Raw genomic sequence first — 23,664 nt, 5'->3', positions numbered from 1 at the left:
TTGGTCAGGGGTTCATCCTACAGCAAGATAATGACCCAAAACATAAGTCCAAGCTATGCCAGAACTACCTTAGCAACAAAGAATAAGATGGTGAGCTTAAAAACATGGAGTGGCCAGCACAGTCACCAGACTTAAACCCCATTGAGCTGGTTTGGGATGAACTGGACAGAAAAGTGAAAGCAAAGCAACCTACAAGTGCCACACATTTATGGGAACTTCTGCAACAGAGTTGGGAAGAACTTTCTGAAGAATATTTGATTTCCATTGTAGAAAGAATGCTACGAGTGTGTTCAGCTGTTATATCTGCCAAAAGGGGGCTACTTTGATGAGTTAAAAATGTAGAATACATTTTGGTTTATAAATTGATTCCATGATTTCTTTTTTAACTTCAATTATTTATTTGTTCTATTCTTTCATTTCAGAGTACAATAAGACATTGAACTGCATGAATGTGTGTGTGTGTGTGTGTGTATGTGTATATATATATATATATATATTTATTTATTTATTTATTTATTTATTTATTTATTTATTGCACAATTTAATTTCAACCTGAACCTTAAATGTATTTTTCTACAAGTTTTCATTGCGTTTCTCTGAGTTTCCTAGCAAGGGGGCACTTGCTAAATTTACCTCCACCAGAGATCTTAAAGGTCCCATGGCATGAAAATTTCACTTTATGAGGTTTTTTAACATTAATATGTGTTCCCCCAGCCTGCCTATGGTCCCCCAGTGGCTAGAAATGGCGATAGGTGTAAACCGAGCCCTGGGTATCCTGCTCTGCCTTTGAGAAAATGAAAGCTCGGATGGGCCGATCTGGAATCTTCTCCTTATGAGGTCATAAGGAGCAAGGTTACCTCCCCTTTCTCTGCTTTGAGAAAGAGAGAGACATCATGGCTTTCAAACGAGCAAAGTGGCAGTTGGTCAAGGCTACACCCCCAACCTCCACCTTGCCCCCCCCTCTCTCCTCCTCAATAGCTACAGACACAGAAATGGCACATACTAAGCAAAGCTCATTGTGGGACTTGCTCTAGTGGCTGTAATTCTGCACCAAGGCTGAATTTCGGGAAAGAGACTTCAGATACAGTATTAGGGGACCACTAAGGCTTATATAAAAGCATCCAAAGAGCACCATGTCATGGGACCTTTAATAATTTGACACAATAACATGTGATGTCAAGAATGAGACACTAGATGACAGCAGTTCTCCTTTTTCATATGAAGACACATTCAATCAAAGCCCCTTTGTCAGTGGTTTGAGCAATATAAACCACATTGTTCACGGGGAGGGGAGCTGTATGTTTTGTGTTTCGTTTAAATAATACAAAAATAAAATCTGTAAATCACAAAAAAGTATGTCTTAACTGGTTTATTGTTTTGAAATAAGCAAGGGAAGTGACACATTGTGGTTAAATGTTCTACCCATCCCAGTGGAAATGTAGTGACTCTTGTCAGTTGGACCTTTTGTCATCTTCTGTGCACCCCAGCCTATACAATTAATCTCTTGTGTTGTTTTAAGGTTCGGCCCTGGGAAGTTTCCATAGTGGGAGATACTATTATTGCTCAATAATCAAATTATGTCAGTACATGTCACGACCTGAAAATCTACCTTATATTGGCAGTTGGGGATAGAGTTTATCAATGGTTGCACAGTCCAGGTTATTCACTGAATGACAAGCAAAGAAATGTAGTCTTAACTTTTGATTTCTTACTTCCTATGCATGGAGAATATAATATCAAAATATGGTTAGGATAAAGCATATTTATAGGCTATTATAGCAATAAATAGACACGCATCTATATAGTTGGCAACAAAACCACAGAAAAACCTATTAAACAGCCACAGTGGCTACAAGAATTCACGTTCATATTTTAACAATATTTCATTTTAATGTCTCATCCCAGTTTACATAGTTTTCAATATTTCATTTAGTACACCTATGAGTTGTAAAGTGGGCTACATTATTTACAATGTCAACATTTAGTGACAAGTGCAGGGTGACAATGTTCAACAATGTGGATTTTCAGTTGCTATGTTTGCTTGGTGCCCCAAAAGGCTAGGCTTCCATAGTTCCACTACTGTAAGAAAAGAAACACCTTAATGATATCGAAATATAATAATTAAAAGGTTAACGTAGCATTTAAAATGTCTGACATTGGCCCTGTCATTACTATCTGTACCAAAAACCCATCCGTGCAGGTCCACTCCATAGACTGGTCCTATCCCCTGACCAATGGGCTATCCTGATCCTAACCATTCAAGGCCAATGCCAAACGTCAACGGTTTACACACACATGCGTAGAACAAAGCGGGTTTCCAGTATGGATCTGGTAGCCACAGGCTCCATCCAGTGACAGTATCAAAAAAGACCATCTGGCAGACAGAAATGCATGCCTCTAACCCAGCGACACAGAATGCATCAATTTCCACCAGGCTTGTTGAAATTTTTGCATTGTTAAACTGGAACAGGGGCTTCCAGAGTTGTTGATAGTTTCACCATCAACAAGTCCTGTAGACCGACCTCCTTTCTCTTCAAAATTACTGTTACTATTTTACCCCTTATCAAATTCTTTGAGTGTTGAGTAGGACAACACAGCAGACATTTTGACTTGTCATAGTAGGAAAAGCACACATGAAATTGATAACCTTAACAATGGCTCATTTCCATCAATAAGTGTCCCAGTAAGCTATTTCAGTGAGTCAGCATGCACAATATCAGGGCCTCTCCTAAGTGGAATGCAGCCATCATAAATGGTTTTGAATACACCTGTGCTTTTCCTACTATGACATGTCAACATGTCTGCCGTGAAAAAGGTCTATATTTAACAGTTAGATAAAAGCATGCCGCAGCCTTGATTATTTAGTCGTGACCAAGACCAAGGAAAGTTTACAGTATGTAACAATAAGCACAAGACACCTGGCAGAAACACGCTCTCTCAAGAAAGGACCCAAATCAAGTCAGGACTGAATGTGCTGCAGCACTGCTAGCTACAGCTACAACTACAACTGACCAATATTTATCTGGTGGTTGGTAGAAATGTCCCACCATGGACATGATTGAGTAAACACAAAACAACTCCAGTAAATGACACCGGCAGGCCCCACTGGCTGCACTTCAAACCTCTAAAACAAGCCTGAACACAAAGCTTACTGTAAGTGTGCAACATTGATAAACAATGACAGAAAACGAAACTTTAGACGTTTGCTGGCACTTGTCAATCACGTGACAATGCCAATAATATTAAAAAAATATGTTGGGCCTGTGTTTAATTGCAGAATGGCTGTAATCAGTGGATTTCTCAGCAGCAGACAACAATTGTGTAGGTTAACCACTATGAGAAATTTAGTTCCTCTACAGTAGTGACTCAGAGTTTGAACAAATAGCAAAACCCATCAGAGAAAGTCGATCACACTCCCAACGAAAAAGACATGTAGAGTTTCATTTCCACTTACAACATTCACCATCATCTGGAGATTTTTTTAATTATAAAAAAAAAGGTATAGAACATTTAAAATGGAATTATTGCATTTTAGAATAAAACCTATTTGTTTTCAAAGGGAGATATGTATTGCGGCCTCCTTGATGTTGGATGATTATCCATCACAGATTAAATTCTTGCATGTCCTCTAATCAAATGCCCAAAATAGTGTGAGAGCTTCACAGATGCATAACTAGATATTATCTACTGTACTTTCACTCTGAGTGTGCCCAGCAGGCCTGCTGAATTACATCTTGCTATGCTGTTCAGTTTTCATGACATATCTTGTTGGGTCTTCCACTGTCCTTGAAAGATTCCTGAAGGCTACATTTCAGCAGGATGGTAGAGATGCACCTTTTTACCAGTCTGGTTACCATTTTAACTGGTTCATAAATCATGTAATTGTCATAGTCCAGCTAAAGACACTGCATTAGCTGAAAACTGATACTAACCGTCAAAATTTGGAAAAATGTGATTGCTTGACAAGAGTTAGAGGAGAAAATTGACACCACTCCTACCATACAAGTTGTTTTTACACTTCTGTGTTGCACGAATTATACAAACGAGATTTAATGTCTATAATGTAATTAGCGATATTTAGAGGTGGTGAAATAACCTGTGAATACTCAATCATAATCTGCGAAGTAAGATCAGTACTTTATTAAATAGTACCAAATTCCCTGGTGGAATGAAGCAATACATTCCATGTATATGCAGAAGTGTACTTGGCAGATAAAGAATATAGGCTATATAACGTTTAGAATAAAAAGATTTAATGCCATCAGTTAGAAGCGGAACGAAAAGCTACCGCAATTCCACTGTCGGAACTTAACAGTGTGACACTTGGCGGAAGTAAACAATACAAGTGCACCTTTAGCTGCATGCACGTATTGACTTAGCTATAGAACGATATTTTAGTCGTTTAATTTTATAAATATACATATTCCATTTGTAATTAAGCAACAATGTCTGCAGTTCAGCATGTAAAACGGTTTGTCAACGAGCGACTAACCGCTGCTGCTGAAGAAATATTCGGAGTTTTTGAAAAAACAATCTTCGAGTACGAGGAAGAGCTCGGTCGTCAGCGCAGACTGTTGGATCTCGTTTGGAAACCCGAAATGAATGTACTCATGATAGGTGTGTAAAACATGTCAAAGTATGTCCTATCCATCGTCATCCGCTTATCCGATGTCGGGTCGCGGGGGCAACAGCTCCCGCAGGGGACCCCCAAACTTCCCTTTCCCCAGCCACATTACAGTTTTTGCTTACACACTTGTTGCAGAATGTGGATCATTGTTTCAAAACTCTTCACGCAACACTTGTCAAGATTAAACTGCAATCAAAACGTAACAATCCTTTTTCAAAATGGCATTTTTGCAACCCACTGCTAAACACATGAACCTATTACTCTTTCCAAGCAGCAACAACACACTGATGTAATGTATACAAAACACTGCTCTCTTTACTACTTTGTATACTTATTTTCTCATACAGGCTTCTGTGAAAGATTGTTCCAGTACAGAACATCTAATTACCTTTCAGTGAACGCACAAATAGAAAGGCATCAGAAAAAAAAAAAATACATACATACATACATACATACACATACATACACACACACAGTTTATTTTTCCCATTGCAGGTTTTTACAACGAAAATCACAAAGAAAAGTAGAATAACAGTACAGTAACCAATACAATATGTTACTGTAAACAAAATATACAATTAAAATAAAATAATTGCAGTACAATTACAGTGCAATGGTAATCAAAAAATTGTTTTGTAAATCATGTGGTGGATGGTTTATGGATCCCACCTTCTGTTGGGTATGGCCACATATATATCATCCCTGGCCAGGCAACGGGGGAAATATCACCTCGCCGTGCTGTATCCAACCCTGGACTGACCCTGACTGACCCCACTTCAATGGGGTCCAAATTATTGTTAATTTTTGAAAGTTTTAAATTCTTAACATGAATCCAACCTATTATAAGCAAAAATAAATCAATACTGCTTACTGGCCTAATAGGCAAGGTAGTCACTAAGGTAGCCACCCACAGATACAGTTAATCCTAGTGATGCACCGATGTGAAAATTGTGGCTGATACCGATAACCGATATTAATATTGCTGTTATGGCCGATACCGATATTTACCGATGTCGATATCTCTGTACAGAAAACACATTTAATAATAATCAAATAAGGAACTATTTACCAAAACGCATTGTTTTTACTTTTGTGATTTATTTGAAGAAATCACTGATATTGGGCACCTTTACCTGTGTGCAAAATATGATTGTCATCAGATTTTCAGAAGAAAAAATAAATATATAAAAATTAATTTTTAAAAAGGATACAAGTGTGTCCTAAATTCACACTATGAATAAGCCAACCAGCCAAGAGTATACACAATAAACACCTAACTCACTTGAGTCACTGTATTCTGTGAACATTGTACAACAGTTCAAAACTTTAAAGTACAGTAGTAGGCCTTAAATGGCCAAAGCCAAAAGTATTGAAAAAGGTAAAATGTGAAAATGGAGCCAGAACAAACTGGACTGAACAGACACTGGCTTTTACAGTCTTCTGAACTGTAAGTACAGTAACTGCCAAGTACTTTAGGGTTAGGCCTAACCCTCAAAATTATAGAAATCGGTGCCTTCTAGGCTGAGATAAGCCAGAAAATGTGTTTTTGGCTCATATGGATGAAAGACACCAAATCCCAGAATGCACTTGCTTCGCTGCTTAGACTCCACTCCCAAGCCATGCCTACCGTTTACAGACCGACAGTGAGGCAGCATTCAACTCAACCCAAATGTGTTTTATTGTCATTTCAACCACCATACACGAAACAACATTTCAACGTGGCTCTAATGGTTACACATTTAAAATATATAAAAACGACATACCGAAACAGGTGTTTACAGTCCACCAAGCGCTAATGCTAGTATGCGTTAGCTGAACTTTGCGGGGGGGTGTGCAATAGCTAAATGTAGCCGATTATAAACACAGTTGTAAATTTGCGTGAAATGTATAATGGTCGGCATTTACGTAGTCACAAACTCCCCCGCAGTTAGCATTTCATTGGATACAAGCAGCTAATTAAAGCCCGTGTTGACACAGCCCATCTCCACTCTTACCCGGCGACATGTTTCCACAACAAAAAAAAAAACAGCACTCTCTGAACTCGCGATGGGAGTTTCGTTGAAGTTGGATGTAGTCCAGTTTGTCTAATGAGCAGACACTTGCAAGCAGCATTGATGGAACAGGTGGCTGGCTAAGCGTATTTTCCACCTAGCTAGGTTAGCTATACCCCCCCGTTTGCGTTTCACCGCTCAGAATGTCCCCCATGATCTCTCGATCCGCCCGTCCGCCGTCGTGCCCGCCCGCCTCCGGCAGCCGTGGCTGCCCGCTCCGGCCGTCGCTGCTGCCCGCCTGCCTCTCCGGCCGCCGCTGCCCACTGGTCAAACTAACCTGTACGGCAGGCCGCGCAACCTCTTATTTCGAACATTCTTCTTCCCAGCAACCGAGGGCGGGGTCTACTAAATTTTCCAGTGTCCCACTTCACCGGCAGATTCCGTCTGGCAAAAACCAACATCCCCGCCCCCAGACTCGTTGCTGATGCTGCTTCTTCTTCTTCTGATTTTGGCAGTAGGCCTATAGACGCTGTTAAGCGTATTACTGCCTTCCACAGGTCAGATTTAGATCTAAATTCTCACACACACGTCAAATACACAGGAATGATTCACATCGGCCCTATTCATCGGCCCTATTTTGACATCGGAACGATACCGATGTGTAAAAAAATGACCATATCGGCCGATATTATATCGGCGGCCGATATATCGTGCACCACTAGTTAATCCTAAGGATTCACTGTGCAACATGTATGTTTAACATTAAAACATGATTTATAAAATCCTGCCAACAATTATTAGGCTATTTGAATAGCTTAATATTCTATGCTATTATATTCTATATAAAGGCTTTAGGCCACCCTACGGGTTATTGTAGGCCCAGTTTAATATGCAACTTCATTTTAGACAATATATGTAGTAGGGGGTCCCTGCTGCGTCTCTCATTCAGTTAAGGGGTCCTTGGTTTAAAAAACGATGAAAACCCCTGGTTTAAAGACATACTGTATGTGTTGTTATTTTTCTGCTGCCGTTTTTCTATCAGCACAATAGTATCCTATTCCTTTTGTTCTCTGTCCCTCCAGAGCTCCCACAGCCACGTGTCTGTAAGGAGGAGGAGGAGGAGGTTCTCGCTGACCAGCAGCAGCTCTGTATTCAGGAGAGGAACTCCAGTCTGGACCAAGAGGAGCCAGAGCCCCCGCAGATTAAAGAGGAACAGGAGGAACTCCGCGTCAGTCATGAGGGAGAGCAGCTTGCACTGAAGCAGGAGACCGATGCCTTTACGTTGACTCCTGCTTATGAGGAACGTGACCACAGTGAAGGTCAGACTCTGAACTTCAGTATCGACGAGACTCAGATTGCAGTGGAGGGAAATCCTCTAAACTACATTTGGGTTAAAAGCTCTGTGGTATCAGAAACAAACAGTGACCACCAGCTCCTCTCTCACAACTATAATGAAGCTGAGAGCCAAGATCAGAGAGGAGGAGAAGACTCAGGATCAACTAGACTTGCAGAGCCAGAACCAAACAAGAGACCTCACAGAAGCAGAGGTCACAGTAACAATGTGAACAACCCTAACTTGTCAGAGAGTCACCGTAATACTCACACGGGTAAAACATCTTCTAAATGTGATGTATGTGGAAAAGAGTTTAAGTATCATTCACGATTGCAGAGACACATGAGAACCCACACAGGTGAGAAGCCCTATACTTGCAAAACATGTGGGAAAGATTTCGGAACTCGCTATGAATTGAATGTCCACATGAGAACCCACACAGGTGAGAAGCCGTACCTTTGCAAGACCTGCGGGAAAAGATTCAGAGCCACTTCAGCATTGAAAGTCCACATGAGAATCCACACAGGCGAGAAGTCGTATACTTGCAAAACATGCGGGAGAGCTTTCAGAAATGTTGGTCACTTGACAATCCACATGAGAATCCACACAGGTGAAAAGCCGTATACTTGCAAAACATGCGGGAAAGGTTTCACATGTAGTAGTCACTTGAAACTCCACAAGAGTATCCACACAGGTGAGAAGCTGTATACTTGTAAAACCTGTGGGAAATGTTTCAAATATTATAGTGACTTTAAAGTCCACACCAGAACCCACACAGGGGAGAAGCCGTACCTTTGCAATACCTGCGGGAAAATATTCTGTGACAATTCCGTATTGATTAGGCATATGAGAATCCACACGGGTGAGAGGCCGTTTACTTGCAAAACATGTGGGAAAAGTTTCAAACTGAATGGTGTCTTGAAGGTCCACATGAGAATCCACACAGGTGAGAAGCCGTATACCTGTAGAACGTGTGGGAAAAGTTTCAAATGTAACGGTGACTTGAAAGTCCACACGAGAACCCACACAGGTGAGAAGCCGTACCTTTGCAAGACCTGCGGGAAACGATTCAGTGACAATTCAGCATTGATACGGCATACGAGAATCCACACGGGTGAGAGGCCTTATGCTTGCAAAACCTGTGGGAAGGATTTCAATCGGCCGTCATCGCTGAAGTATCATACCACAACCCACACAGGCGAGAAGCCGCATATTTGTATGACATGTGGGAAAGGTTTCACATGTAATAGTGTCTTGACAAAACACATTAGAATCCACACAGGTGAAAAGCCGTATTCTTGTAAAACATGCGGGGAAAATTTCAGACGTAGCGATAAATTGAATGTGCACATTAGAAGAACCCACACCGGTGAGAACCCGCACTATTGCAAAGGCACGTAAGAGGACATACAGACACACACAGTTTTCTATTTGAACTCACACGACTGAGGTGTCACATAATTGCAGCACTTGTGCAGAAGGATTTTCTCAAATGACATTTCTAGGTTGAAACCTAGTATATGGTGCTTAATTGTGGTTCAATTGTTACAGGGATAGTCAGCGACGGCGTCTAACAGGAATTCATGGGGCCCTAATTTATCAACCGTGCGTACGCACAGATGTGTGCGTATGTAATGCGTAAGAACATTGCCACGCAAAGTGTGGAATTTACCAACTTGTACTTACACTTAGGAATGTGTGTAAATATAAGCACAGTAGGGATCGACCGATATGGATTTTTTAGTGCAGATGCCGATACCGATTTTTTTTCATCAGCCTTAGCCGATGACCGATACGGCTGCCGATTTTCTTGAGCCGATACTGCTTTTGCTCCCTCAATTTACATCATAAAAATGTAAACCCTGCCACACTGGATTTGTTTTCGGAATCTGCTCTGCCATTTCTTTAAAAATAATAAACAAAAACACAGATCAGTGTCACTTCTGCAATCATCTTACATTCATATGACCCAAATTATGTGTGCAGTGTGCGTCATATGGATGGGTGCAGCGTCTCCAGTAACACAGAGCTGCCTGTGGACGCCTGTCTGTAAATAATGCTGGGGAAAAAACTATCGGCGAACGCAATAGCCGCGTATCGGCGGATGCCGATACACGTAAAAACGCAAATATCGGCCAGCCGATTAAATCGGTCTATCACTAAATCACAGCTCTGGCCATGCTTACGAACAGAATCTAGTGGTAGAATAGCGATACTACAAATAAAAAGCATTTAAGAGTATGCACTACGTAATCAACATCCACATATGTCCTGTGTTTCCTTTTATTAGAAAAACCTCAATTAATCATTTGTCTATTTTTAAACAGACAAGTTGCCCCTTTCAAATCCTATAAAAGCTGTGAGAAATGTTTGAAATATAGTGCAATGGCTTATGGGAAGACTTGGCAAACAATGTGCTCAAAGACTGCGCTGATCTGCTTGGGGAGTGCACAGAGTGGCTTCTAAGTAGGTACTGCTTCCTCAAAAATGTATTGCTGGATTTGTGATGTGGTATTTGTGACCTTCTCCCATGCAGCATTTTTTCTTTTGTTTGTAATTCCTCCTGCACTGAGTGAACCAAACAATATTTGTTGGTTGAGTCATTACTTACTGATGTGCGTATGATTGGCTTGCGCACGTTTAATAAATACAGATTTTTTTGTACTTAAGCACATACTAACATTCGTAAGACAGAATTTAGAACATTTTCTATGCAGTGTTGATAAATGAGGCCCCAGGATTTTAAATGTTCATCTGTAGCAAGAAGGAGCGCTACCGCAGATCCTTCATTCCAGCAGCAGTCAGACTCTTTAATGCAACATCTTAATGTAGCACATAAAGTAGTTTTTAGTGGGCACAAATTAGCATTTCATGGCCACAATTTGTTTTTGGAGGTTATGTCTGGGGCTCTGTAGTTGCATACTCTTTTTTAAACAAACTAAAAACACAAGCATGCTCACTTGTTAAAAGCATCTCAGCTGACTCCTTAGGTGCTTCTCATGTCGCTTATTTGATAACTCCTCGACTCCTCGGTCCTCGGCTGAACCGGAAGTTGTTCTGTCCCTCCTCGGTGAAGGCCGTCTCAAAGCTCTTATTTCTGCCCCGAGGAGCGAGCATCGAGGAGCCATGAGCGAAGATACACGAGAGCAGCCTTCCCGGAAGCCGTGCAGCTAAAGGATTTGCTAACTCCGCCCAATCAGCTGACGTATTTATGTGACGCTTCAGAGGAAAGGACGTCTCATCCCTCTAAAACACATTTCCTCAGTTCCTCTCTCCTCCTATGATATCCTCGCATCTCTCCCGTGCCTCCTCGGTGGGAGGGACTAAGGCGCGAGGAAGGGAGGCAAGTGGAGGAGTCGAGGAGGCAACTTAAGCGACATGTGAAGCACCTCTTGCCTGTTTGTACAGAGAATACCAACCTCTGCCCTCCGATAGGCGATTTAGAGTCCCTCCATTTAAATGGAACAGGCTGAAGAGTTCTTTTATAGATCAGTCTATCCTGTTACTAAACCCCAAATCAGTGTGCTGCTAACTGGCACTGCTTTTTGTTTTGTTTTCTCAATGCTTTATCTGCATCGATTGATTCTGATGGTCTTTTTTTGATAATATGTATGTCGACAGTCTAAAATAAAGAAGTTATGATGTCACGCAGTCTTTGGGTGTGTAGCCTTTCTAATTATGTATTTTTACAGTCTTATACTTTAACAGTATTATGACAAACTGACTTTCTTGATTTGCAAAATTATCTTTTAAATTGACAAACGTGTAATTCATGGCAAAATTCAAACAGGATATGAAAATCATTTGTGTCTCGTCATTAGCTATCGTACATAAAATCTTATGAAATAAGGTGTCACAGTGGTCAGCCGGAGGGGGAGGGGCAAAGCATCTCTACAAGCATCGGAATCCAAGTGGCGGCTGGCTTGACCGGGTTATCGCAACCGACAGCTCACTTGACCGCAGTGTTTGACTCCCTCTGATTGGATGGTCAGTGGGCAACGTGCTGATTAGCTAGTCAGCTCCGGCATAAAAACGGTCCAGTTTAATGCTCGTAACTTGCAGCTTTTAACTTAAGTATTGCATACACAGATAGAAAATTGTGTGTGTCTCTTAGTCTCTTAGACTTTGTTAAACTTAAAGGTCCTATGACATGCTGCTTTTTGGATGCTTTTATCTGAAGTCGCTTTCCCAAAATTCAGCCTTGGTGCAGAATTACAGCCACTAGAGCCAGTCCCACAACGAGCTTTCCTAAAGGTGTAGACACATTTAGCCGACGGCTGACCGTTGACAGAAAACCCCGTCGATATGATCAGTCGCGTCCCCGAGGTCCAAAAAAGTGCCACAGAACAGACCAAAAAGACGAGAGGAGACGAGATGTAATACATCTCTATAGCAGTAGGCGGCGCTAATCTGTAATGTTGCCCAAGAAATGAAAACCAGCAGCTGATTGGACGAACGCGTCACATGGGTTTGTTTTCTCCGGAAATTCAAAGCCAGACTGTCATGGCGGCCGTTCAGAATACAATCTCATATTGTACTAAAATAGTTCACTGAAACATGTTTCTGAAAACATTTTAAGCGAGAAATAGGCCATGGTGTTGCTGAATCGGTCTTCATTTCAGATCAAAAAAGGTCAGTTTAAAAGATTTTCGTCAGATTTTGAGAGACTCTAGTCACCTCATCCCGCTCGTCATTTCCGGGTGAGTCCCGACTGCCCTGCCGCCGACCGGACACGTCAGGTCGGCCACAATGAACGCCAACAGCCCCCCAGGCGGACGACGGCACGGGACACACCGAACAGATTTGAGTCACTGACCTCGCCAGACTGTCCCACGGCCGATAATCGGCCTGGTGTGTCAGCGCCCTTGGTATGTGCCATTTCTGTCTGTAGCTTTAAATGCTATTGAGGAGGAGAGAGGTGGAGGGGGGGCAAGGTGGAGGGTGGGGGTGTGGCCTTGACCAACTGCCACTTTGCTCGTTTGCAAGCCATGATGTCTCTCTCTCTCTCTCTCTCTCTCTCTCTCTCATGGGTGGGCCAAATTCTCTGGGCGGGCAAAGCAGAGAAAGGGGAGGTAACCTTGCTCCTTATGACCTCATAAAGACCAAGATTCCGAATCTATTTCATAGCCACTAAAAGTGAATCTTACCTGGGCGCCCGGATAGCTCGGTCGGTAGAGCGTGCGCCCATGTGTGGAGGTTTGCTCCTCGATGCAGCGGGCGCGGGTTCGACCTGCGGCCCTTTGCCCCCTCTCTCTCCCTTTCCATGTCTTCAGATGTCCTGTCAATAATAAAGGCCGAAAATGCCCCCAAAAAAATGATCTTTCAAAAAATTAAAAGTGAATCTTACCCCTGGTATGAATGCTGTTCTCGTTTCCTGAAAATCACATGGTTCCCCAGACTTGATTACACTCCCCATTCCTGCCTTTCCCTTAGTGTGAGAATTTTATTCATGGTGTGACTGCGCCAGCAGCGGGGGTGGTTGTCCTCAGGGTGTCAGTATTAAATGAATTCATGGGTAAGGCCATAAAGAAGAATAGTGTGAATACATGCTTGTGTTTAGACAGAGGCCACTGTTGTTGAATATGTTAAAATGTCCCCTTCTTTTCAATGTTAACATGAATCAAGTCACAATGGCTAATGTGCATGGGGTGAATGAACACAGGATTCTCCTATTCTTGGGAGAAATTCTTTAGTGCACAGTAAGTGTGTTCAGTTGGAAAGAATTTTGCCAGTGACTGGACAGACAAACGGCACCGCCTCCAAGTGAAACTAAAATCCAGGATCAAGAACGCCGTGGTGCTGCTAGAGTTTTAATTAAGGGGTGATCTCAGAAGTGCAGTGTAGAAACTGGGTTGGAACACGGAAGGCTATTTTGGGTGACTTATGCAGATATTTGACAATCTTTGTTTTTTTTATTCCTCACACAGATTTAGATTTTGATCTCAGGTTCAATATCTCAGCTAACAGGTCAGATATTTACTCATCATTGTTGCTAGGGCCACAGGAAAGGGTAGATGGTGGTGTGATGTGATATACAAATGGAGAGGTGTAGGGAATAAAGACAAGGCAAATCCTGACCTGAATTCATTCGGGATTTGTTGCCTGGATATCGGTTCATGCATATTTGCTGGAAACACAACAAATCCACTTGTTTCTAGATTTCTGAGGGAATGAGGATAATTGCAAATGTATTTCCTTCATTCTACAAAAGAAATAACTGTTTTTATCAGTAACAGAGTCAAAAACCAAAACAGGTGACCAGTAAAAAGGAACTTTTTGCTCATCATAAAGCTCCGACCCCAGCGTTCACTTAGTTTCGCTCTGAAACATCCAGTTTCACATCGCTACACTCCATCTACAATTACACAACATCATGTGGTTTGTTGACATAACGGTCTGTTCAGGACAGCATCTGACTGCTGGATTAATGGCAGGCCTCAAACCCTGCAGCTATGTCTTTATTTAAATTGGTCTGAGTATCTAGATGACAGAAATATAAATGGATGTTTTTAAATAAGCACTTAATGCTGTCATGCAAACACGTATTTTAGAAGTAATGTTTCAAAGATCTTCTTCATATCTGGTAATAATTCAGTGTTGTAATGTAATCTCTAAATGTCTATGGAGGTGGGTAGTGATGGTGCCAACATTTCATGCCAAGATACAGCCAAAAGTGCTTCTTCCAGTCAGAGCATTTTTGTAATTATAGCTTGATTGTCATTTTTCAGGATGTGCAAGTTAATCTCTCAGCAGTTTGTACAATAGAAACCCCCAGTCGTGGTGGTGGTGGTGGTGGTGGTGGGGGGGCTCCTCAACTATGGAACAACTCTATTGTTCAAGTCATGTGTGAAAGAAGCCATGAAACCGACTTGTTTATGAGTAATTCCTCTGTATTGCCATTTCTTCTTTTCTTTTGACTGTGGCTTCCTCCTGAACAGAATGGATACTTAAACCCATACTGTTATATACTGTAAAAGTGGATATGTGAAGCATGTGCTGTAGAGAAGGTCAGCATTACAGTCATGAGAATTCCAGGAATTAAAGTGTTTTTTATTTTAATCAGCATGACAAAATTACTATTATTAGTGGTAAAGGATCACCACTTTGTTCGCCAAAGGAACAGTTCGATACAACTTCCTGTGCAACGAGTTCATCCTCACATGCACGGCCTCACAGCGTTGTTTACGGTTGCATCACTTTGGCAAAACCCCTGGCAGGAGAAGTTGGTCTCCTGTTGCTTAACAACTCCCACACTTAGAGATTGTCTAGTACTTGGATGCGTGCCCACACCTGCATAAACTCTCACAGACATGCATCCTTCCGACAAACCTAAGTGGTGTCGCCCGTCCACATTCCATGAAAAATCCCCAAATCAAAGAAAGAAAGAAGATCCATATCAAATATCATTTACACAACCTAACGCTTCCCACGCCAAAGGCATAGTTTGGTTGTATGAGGTACCTCTCCATAGTCAGTGTAGTACCTTCAGTAGATGGCAGTTTGGAAAAGTTACGACACAGAAGCAAATCAATGTTCTGCTGTGGACAGGGGGCAGCAGCTAAACCTATTTTAGCCACCTAAAAAATACACACACACACAGTAATGTACCTTATGTTTACACTATTTTCACCGCCTTACCTTACTGTCAAACAGCTCTTTATGACGGAGAAATGAAGCAATTACTGTATATTGTTCTCTTCAAAAGCAACCCGAGTATTGACAAAACAAGTCAATAGGCTCTTTCGAGATGAACTGCGCCTCGCCTGTAAAGTGGACGAGAGCAGGCGGGAGCAGCCGGGGGCGGTGACAAAAATCCGCTGTCAAATCAGACAGTTTCTAGCAGTTTCCAGCTGCCTTCAGGCTGAACGGGAAGTGACAGAAACACTATGGTCCGATTCCGATTTAATAAAATGTTATCAGACCCATATATCAGCTCCTACACAGTCTCCAGTTGTTTTTATTATGACAGATTAGCTGTCAGAATGCTCTACATGCGATCTGTTGCTGATTTACACTGTAGATGATCTGTAATCTGAACAGATTTAGTCTCTCGGACTTCTAAACATAACTATCAGCCACACAACATGTGTTCTGTACACAATAAGCCTTTAAATCAGACAAATCACAGTTAAAATCCCTCTAAATCAAAATCAATAAAAAGTTTATATAAAACGTCATCATGTTGAGTCGATTCTGAACCACTCAGCTGTTAGATCAGCTGAGAGGCTGCCTTGTGTGTATGAGGCCATCACAACTGCATCCATCTGTGAGGTTGTCAGTTTTGTGTCTGCCTGGCTCAGAGCGCCGTCCAGCAAAAAGCCACGAAGCTTAAAAAGCTCTCAAAAGTAAGCTTTGGCTGCTTCTCGCTTGCCATGATTACTCTGCTACCAGCCTCTGTCACGTCCATAGACTGTTAATAAGTCTATGGTTACACCCAACACTGTACCTCGTACAACATACCCCACTTTAAAATATCTGAACTATCCCTTTAAATGTACCTCTCTCTAGATTATAGTACAGTCCTCAGACACTAAAGCTCAAAACTACACTAGCAGGCCTCATAAGTTTAAAGCTATAGTGCGTAGTTTCTGTCGCCCCCATGAGGAATTCTAAAACAACAAAACTGTCGGCACTCCACATGATATACTGTAAGCCTTTTGTGATCGTGCACAGCCCCCACCTCTCCTCCACACAGTTACTAGTAGCCAAGGAGGACACGGAGGATTAACCCTTGTGTTGACTTTGGGTCACATTGACCCGTTTTCAATTTTTGTTTTATATCAGAAAATATGGGATGTAGAAATAAGCGCTGAAAATGTGTAGAAGAAAAATTTTACAATTTAAAACGTTGGAAAAAGCAAAAACAAACTGTGAAAAAAAGGCGTTAAAAACATTAAAAACAAGGTTGACAGGAAGATAACACAAGGTTTAAAAAAACATGATGGACTCTTCAGAAGAGGTCATTATCTTCACTCGAGATCTGTGCGGGAAAGTCACCGGACGACAATCTTCTGAACACAGCCATACTGTGAAATACAGAGAGAGCTGTTGTTGCTGATAGTCTTAATTAGCTTTGTAGCAACTAATTTGGCAATGGCTTGATATGGATCATATTGTTCATCAATATCAAAACGTTATGCACTAAAGCTTTAATATTTATATACTAAATGAACATTTGCCTTTATTTTCAAATAACAGAAATGATGAGCAGCCACAGAGCAGACACTTTTCAAACCTGCGACTGACAGTTCAACAGCTTTCAGCTCATACACAGCAGCTTACAGCAGCAGAGCAGACACTTAGCCTAAAGTGCAGATTATCACCAGGGCTACCACTTTTTTTTCACACTTTTATTATTTGTATCTCTTACTGTTCAATTGAGACTTCATTTGCTCTCAATGATTTCACTTAAACTCACAAACGGCTCATTACACACTTTGGCTCATTAGGTGCTTCAACTTCAAAATAACTTCTAGTAACTCTCATGCAGCATTCACAAGCTAAATTTAACATTTGAGACATAGTTATCAACTGTCGCTAAGTTCTTCTAACTTTATCAAGGGCTGTGTCCCAATTCTATACTACAAACTAATTGTGCCATGTCTCACGGCAGTTCGTGAAATGGTCGCCTAATTTAATCTACTTGATTTTTGTACACAAACGTTTATCTCGTTTTTTTCGTGATGGTCAACACGTTTTTTAAACTAATGTATTTCAATGGGAAGCATCTTTCGTGATCACAGCACAATTCTCAATGAGAAGATGACGTAGCATTAAGAGCGACTACAGTAGTGAGTAGTATAAAAGCCCGAAAATCCGCATAGGGAGGATGGTTGGGATGGTGGATGGGTCAAACAACACAGGACTTTCACCCAAGAGACCGGGGATCGTGTCCCGCGTGTCACGTTTACTAAACCCAACCGTTGCTTTCTTCTTTCACTAAACCCAACCGTCCCGTTCTTCTTTCCCTAAACCTAACCCGTCCCACTGTATGCAGCTATGCAATTGTTGGTATAATAAAAAAACATGCTGACCATCACGGGAAAAAAAAACGTACTGACCATCATGAAAACCCCCCGAGATTAACATGTTCGTGTACACACATCAAATAGATTAAATTACGCCACCATTTCACGAACTGCCGTGAGACTGTGTTGTGTATTATATACATGTCACTGCAGCTGTAAGATTCATTTTTACTGACAAGTGGAAATACAGAATCCAAGCAAGCAATTCACTGAATTTTAAAATAGTGAGGTGTAAAGATTTTGAATGCTGGCACAAAATAGTGGTAGCTAATGCATAGCATAACATAAAAAAATTACAGTATTTGCTGAGCTGATTTATGCTTGTGCTAATAAATGGACAGATCTCATTGTAATGCATGGATGGATTGTATGTAGAGTGGAAGGTATTTCTCATGAAACACGTTTGCCCTGATAAAAATCCACCTCTGGGAAGCATCTAAAGAACAAGCAGTAAAATGTTGGCACAAAACAAAAGAGAGAGGAGGAGTAAAGAGGTAATTGGCGAGGCACGTGCGAGTCTGGTGCCAACTTTTTCCCCATTTCCAGTCAATGAGCACCGTTCACACTTTCACTTTCTCTACAAAGCTGTATAAATGCACCTGCAGCTCTCCTCCTCAGAGCAACGCCTTCACACTCCTGAAGAGACTGAAGCAGCCAACCTTAACTAAGAGCTACGAAGAAACAGAGACATGGCTTCTCGAGTTGCAGTTCTCCTCTTGCTGGGCGTCATCTGTGTTGGGCTTGCATCAGGTAAGATTTGCATTAGAATTGAACCATTCATATTTCAGAATGCTTTCGGTGCAGGTGCACGGGATGTTTTAGTTGTACATTTTCTGACTCATCTACTCTCTCTGATGAATTTGTTTCTCCATCTTCCTGCAGCTGAGATTGTGGTGGACTGCTGTCTGAAGGTTGCTGAGAAGCCGTTGCCGCTCACAATCATCCAAAGCTACACCATCCAGGAAGGTGGAAACGGATGTGAAATCAGCGCTACTGCGTAAGTAAAAGCTGTAAAATATTTACATATATCTGGGAAAAGATACACCTGTGAGCCTAATGAAGAAAAACTAAACTTATTTTCCAGTTCTGTAGTCTGCGGTCTGATCTCACTTCTCTTGTCTCTTATCTGCTTTTACAGGTTCATTACAAAGGTTGGAAGGATACTGTGCGTCTCCCACCCCCGTGATAAAGCGTGGGTGAGAAGTCACATCAAACATCTGGATCATAAAAGAGCTCAGTAAAAATCAGGTAAATTATTTTTTTTTTTTGCTGAGCTTTAAAAACAAAGATTGCACGCCTGTACAGCTACATGACTTTGTGCACCTTTTCATTTTCATTACAGTATACAGTGAAAATCACTGCACAAAGAGTTTAACTTCAATGCTTCAACATTGCACTGGCTTATCTCTGCACTTTCTTTCTGCAGGTATAAAGAGGAGAGGACTCTGGGAAAAGATGGCTGAAGAACAAGGGGGGCCGACTCTAAACTGAGAGCTACAGACTCAGAATCAGAATCACTTCCATTCCTGTTCAGAGTCTCAGAATGGTCACACTGTGCTGTAGAAAATAAACTGAGAAAATCTAGCTCTGTAAGATCATTGGGGAATCAATGTTTCTTATTTATGATGCTGAAAAAAATGTTTCTTCTCATTTGTGGCTCTTCTCTTTCCCTTTTATTATCCTGCGGGTAAAATGTACTATAGAAATAGAAAGATTTGCCTTGACTTGCCTAAAGGGTAGAGCCTTACAGTGATATCCTTCTGTTTTTTTTAAGCATAAGACTAATGTGCTTGTGAAATACTTCACTAAATGTTTGACAATCTATGTTTATCTTTTATGATTATGTTGTAAAATTTCAGAGTGTTTACAGTTTGCCATTTTCTTGTATATTTGTACAAAATGTTGAGATGATTTGTGTGTGTTGAAACTATTGTTGAGTTATTCTAAAATAAAGTGATATTTTTGTAACCTCTAGTTGCCACCTTTCATTTAAACTGAAACACATGACTGCATCCACTGCACAGAGTTTCTCTAGCAAATATGAATATATAAAACACATGAATCTCTCTAAATGTTCAACCTTTTAAAAATAGATGCATACACTTTGTCAGCAGCACTATGTTATTCACATTTTTAATTCTAATATTGGAAATAGTTTATTGAAAGATTATAGGCTTACTGGTGGATAGGAAGGAATGTCCAGGTAAGCAGGCAGGTACTGATCCAGGTAAAGGGGCAGAGTAACAGAAGCCCCAAAGAAAAAAAAGCACATGGCAAGAAAGCAGCATAACCACTAATCCGGCAAGAAATGAATGGAACTGGGTTGAACTGCAGGGCTGATGAGGAAAGTGAGAGCAGGTGTGTAGATGGGTGGGGCAGACAGATGAAAGGAGGAAAAGTCAGAGGGCACCTGTTGGATGGATGAAAAATGGCAATGAAGGCTTCTGGGGAATAGGGATGTAGCTAGAGAGGAGGGATGGAGAGGCAGACTGAGAGTCTTTTAAAATGCATTACACAAGAGGTCCCATATGGTCTAGTGGTTAGGATTTTGTTGTTTATTTTATCAATGGTGCGTTGCTGTGTAGAGAGGAATCTGCCGACACTGTTTCTTGATTATAAAGGTTTATTTACATTGAAGAAATCAGCATCATGTACAAGCCCTGCAGAGCTTGGAGAGGACCGTTTCCCAAATCTCTGATGGTCACTCTGAGGTTCTGCTGTTAACACATCGTATATCTATTCTTCATAACTTAGGGTGGGTTCGATAACTGACCAATGGCTTCATGCCAACTGGCTCTATCTCAACATCCTGGGGGCCCATTGATAATGCATGCCAGATGTGTCCTGTGGCCCTTTTCCTATAGAAGTATCCCCCAAAAGTAGAGTAAAGTTCATCACTCCTAGCTGCATATAGATAGTTCAGATATGGCCTAAATACAAATTATAGAATGATCAGATAAAATAGGATGACAATACACCTCAATTTCTAGTTTTCACCCGGGTGGCCTGGATTCAACTCGCCGTATGGGAACATAGTTATACATCTGTTTATTTATACCGATTGTGTTGTCCCAGTAGCTGTACTTTGTGCAATGACAATAAAGTAAATCCAAACCAAAAACTGGACACGAGAACGTCAGCAGAGTAACGGTCAAAAGTGTCATGTAATAATGGCTCGATGGTGTTTTAAGCCCCTACCCTCGACTTCAAGGCAGCGCTGTGACCGTCGACTTCAAGGCACCTAACCCTTAACCCTAACCCTTGCCTAACCTAGCGCGTTTTAACCCAAACCTAACCCTAACCCTTGCCTAACCCTAGGCAGCGCTGCGACCGTCGACTTCAAGGCACCAAACGCTAACCTTAACCCTAACCCTAGTGCCTTCCATGCAGCGCTGCCTGGAAGACGACGTTGGGGGCTTAAAACACCAAACACCATAATAATGGCAGCACTCTACATCTGTATGAATATGACTGGATGTTACTCATCACCAAGCAGCTGATATGAACCGCTGGTGGTGGAGCACGGAGGAAGCAGTGAATCAAGCTCTGCTTGAACTATGCTCTTTTTCCTGCTGTTGCCAGAAGAGTTCAATGCACAGAAATGTATTACAGTCAAACAAGACTCAAGAAGTGCTTCAACTTCAAATGTAATTCTGCTGCAGCATTTCACAAGGACAATTTTACAGTTTTTCTAACTTTATCAAGTGTTGTGTCCCAATTCCATACTACATACTTATTGTGCCCATGTATTATCTTATATTTATTTTCACTGAAAGTGGAAATGTTTGAATCCAAGCAAGCAATTTGCTCGATAGAACATAACAAACACAGAATTTACTGATTTATGTTGTGTGCATATGAATGGACGGATCTCATTCTAATGCATGTATGGATTGTATGAAGTGTGAAAGGTATTTCTCATGAAACATGAATGCCCTGATAAAGATCCACCTCTGGGAAGCATCTGAAAAGATAAGCAGTAACATTTTGGCATGAAAGAAAACACAGAGGAGTGAAGAGACAGTTGACCAGGCACGCATAAGTCTGGTGCCAACTTGTTCCCCATTTCCAGTCAATGAGCACCGATCACACTTTCACTTTCTCTACAAAGCTGTATAAATGCACCTGCAGCTCTCCTCCTCAGAGCAACGCCTTCACACTCCTGAAGAGACTGAAGCAGCCAACCTTAACTAAGAGCTACGAAGAAACAGAGACATGGCTTCTCGAGTTGCAGTTCTCCTCTTGCTGGGCGTCATCTGTGTTGGGCTTGCATCAGGTAAGATTTGCATTAGAAGTGAACCATTCATATTTCAGAATGCTTTCGGTGCAGGTGCATGGGATGTTTTAGTTGTACATTTTCTGACTCATCTAATCTCTCTGATGAATTTGTTTCTCCATCTTCCTGCAGCTGAGATTGTGGTGGACTGCTGTCTGAAGGTTGCTGAGAAGCCGTTGCCGCTCACAATCATCCAAAGCTACGCCATCCAGGAAGGTGGAAACGGATGTGAAATCAGCGCTACTGCGTAAGTAAAATACTGGAAAAATATTTACATATATCTAGGCAAAGATAAGTTCTTTTTTTCAGATCCTTTGCTGAATGAGCACAGTAGCTGGTTTCTCTTATTTTCGTTACAACCTTGAGCCTTTTGAAAAAAAAACTAAACTTATTTTCCAGTTCTGTAGTCTGCAGTCTGATCTCACTTCTCTTGTCTCTCATCTGCTTTTACAGGTTCATTACAAAGGTTGGAAGGATACTGTGCGTCTCCCACCCCCGTGATAAAGCGTGGGTGAGAAGTCACATTAAACATCTGGATCATAAAAGAGCTCAGTAAAATCAGGTAAATTATGTTTGTTGTTTTTTGCTGAGGTTGAAAAACAGAGATTGTGTGCCTGTAGGCCTACACCTAAAAGGTTTCTTACACCTTTTTCATTTTTCTTACAGTATACTGTGGAAATCATTGCTCAAAGAGCTTCACTTTAATGGTTCAACATTGCACTGGCTTATCTCTGCACTTTCTTTCTGCAGGTATAAAGAGGAGAGGACTCTGGGAAAAGATAGCTGGAGAACAAGGGGGGCCCGACTCTAAACTGAGAGCTACAGACTCAGAATCAGAATCACTTCCATTCCTGTTCAGAGTCTCAGAATAGTCACACTGTGCTGTAGAAAATAAACTGTGTGAGAAAATCTAGCTAGTATGTGTTTCTTCTCATTTGTGGCTCTTCACGTTCCCTTTTTTTATCCTGTGAGTAAAATGTGCTATAGAAATAGATTTGCCTTGACTTGCCCAAAGGGTAAAGCTGTGAACTAACAGTGACAGTGACATCCTTTTTTTATTGTTAAGTAAGACTGTAAGGTGCTTGTGAAATTCTTCACTAAATGTTTGACAATCTATGTTATCTTTTATGATCATGTTCTAAAATTTCAGTGTATATACAGTTTGCTGTTTTTGTGATATTTGTACAAAATGTTGAGATCATTTGTTTGTCAAATCTATGTTATTATGTTGAGTGATTCTAAAATAAAGTGTTATTTTTTATAATCTCTAGTTGCCGCCTTTCATTTAAACTGAAACACATGACTGCATCCGCTGCAGAGTTTCTCTAACAAATATAAAAATATAAAACAAATGTTAAATCTTTCAGATTTTACGACCCTTTAAATAGATGCATGCACTTTTTCAGCAG

General features: G+C 41.2%; 3 protein-coding genes across 3 annotated transcripts; all 3 read left to right on the top strand.

Moving 5' to 3' along the window:
• The first annotated feature begins 4,325 nt into the window (after positions 1–4,325).
• Positions 4,326–9,734, top strand: LOC120561400 (zinc finger protein 2 homolog). Its single transcript, XM_039804508.1, has 2 exons — positions 4,326–4,617; positions 7,701–9,734. Exons 1-2 carry the CDS (start codon positions 4,446–4,448, stop codon positions 9,350–9,352), a joined length of 1,824 nt encoding a protein of 607 aa, XP_039660442.1. The 5' UTR covers positions 4,326–4,445; the 3' UTR covers positions 9,353–9,734.
• Positions 9,735–18,582: 8,848 nt separating this feature from the next.
• On the top strand, positions 18,583–19,947 carry LOC120561396 (C-C motif chemokine 19-like). Its single transcript, XM_039804497.1, has 4 exons — positions 18,583–18,729; positions 18,862–18,976; positions 19,118–19,227; positions 19,406–19,947. The coding sequence occupies exons 1-3, from the start codon at positions 18,669–18,671 to the stop codon at positions 19,218–19,220; spliced, it is 279 nt and encodes a 92-aa protein (XP_039660431.1). The 5' UTR covers positions 18,583–18,668; the 3' UTR covers positions 19,221–19,227; positions 19,406–19,947.
• Positions 19,948–22,113: 2,166 nt separating this feature from the next.
• Positions 22,114–23,168, top strand: LOC120561395 (C-C motif chemokine 19-like). Its single transcript, XM_039804495.1, has 4 exons — positions 22,114–22,255; positions 22,388–22,502; positions 22,709–22,817; positions 23,006–23,168. The coding sequence occupies exons 1-3, from the start codon at positions 22,195–22,197 to the stop codon at positions 22,809–22,811; spliced, it is 279 nt and encodes a 92-aa protein (XP_039660429.1). The 5' UTR covers positions 22,114–22,194; the 3' UTR covers positions 22,812–22,817; positions 23,006–23,168.
• The last annotated feature ends 496 nt before the right edge of the window (positions 23,169–23,664 follow it).

This window comes from Perca fluviatilis, chromosome 6 (genome assembly GCF_010015445.1).
Source record: "Perca fluviatilis chromosome 6, GENO_Pfluv_1.0, whole genome shotgun sequence".
Lineage (NCBI taxonomy): Eukaryota > Metazoa > Chordata > Actinopteri > Perciformes > Percidae > Perca > Perca fluviatilis.
Note: the sequence above shows the minus strand (reverse complement) of the source record. Positions and strands in the feature narration are given on the sequence as shown.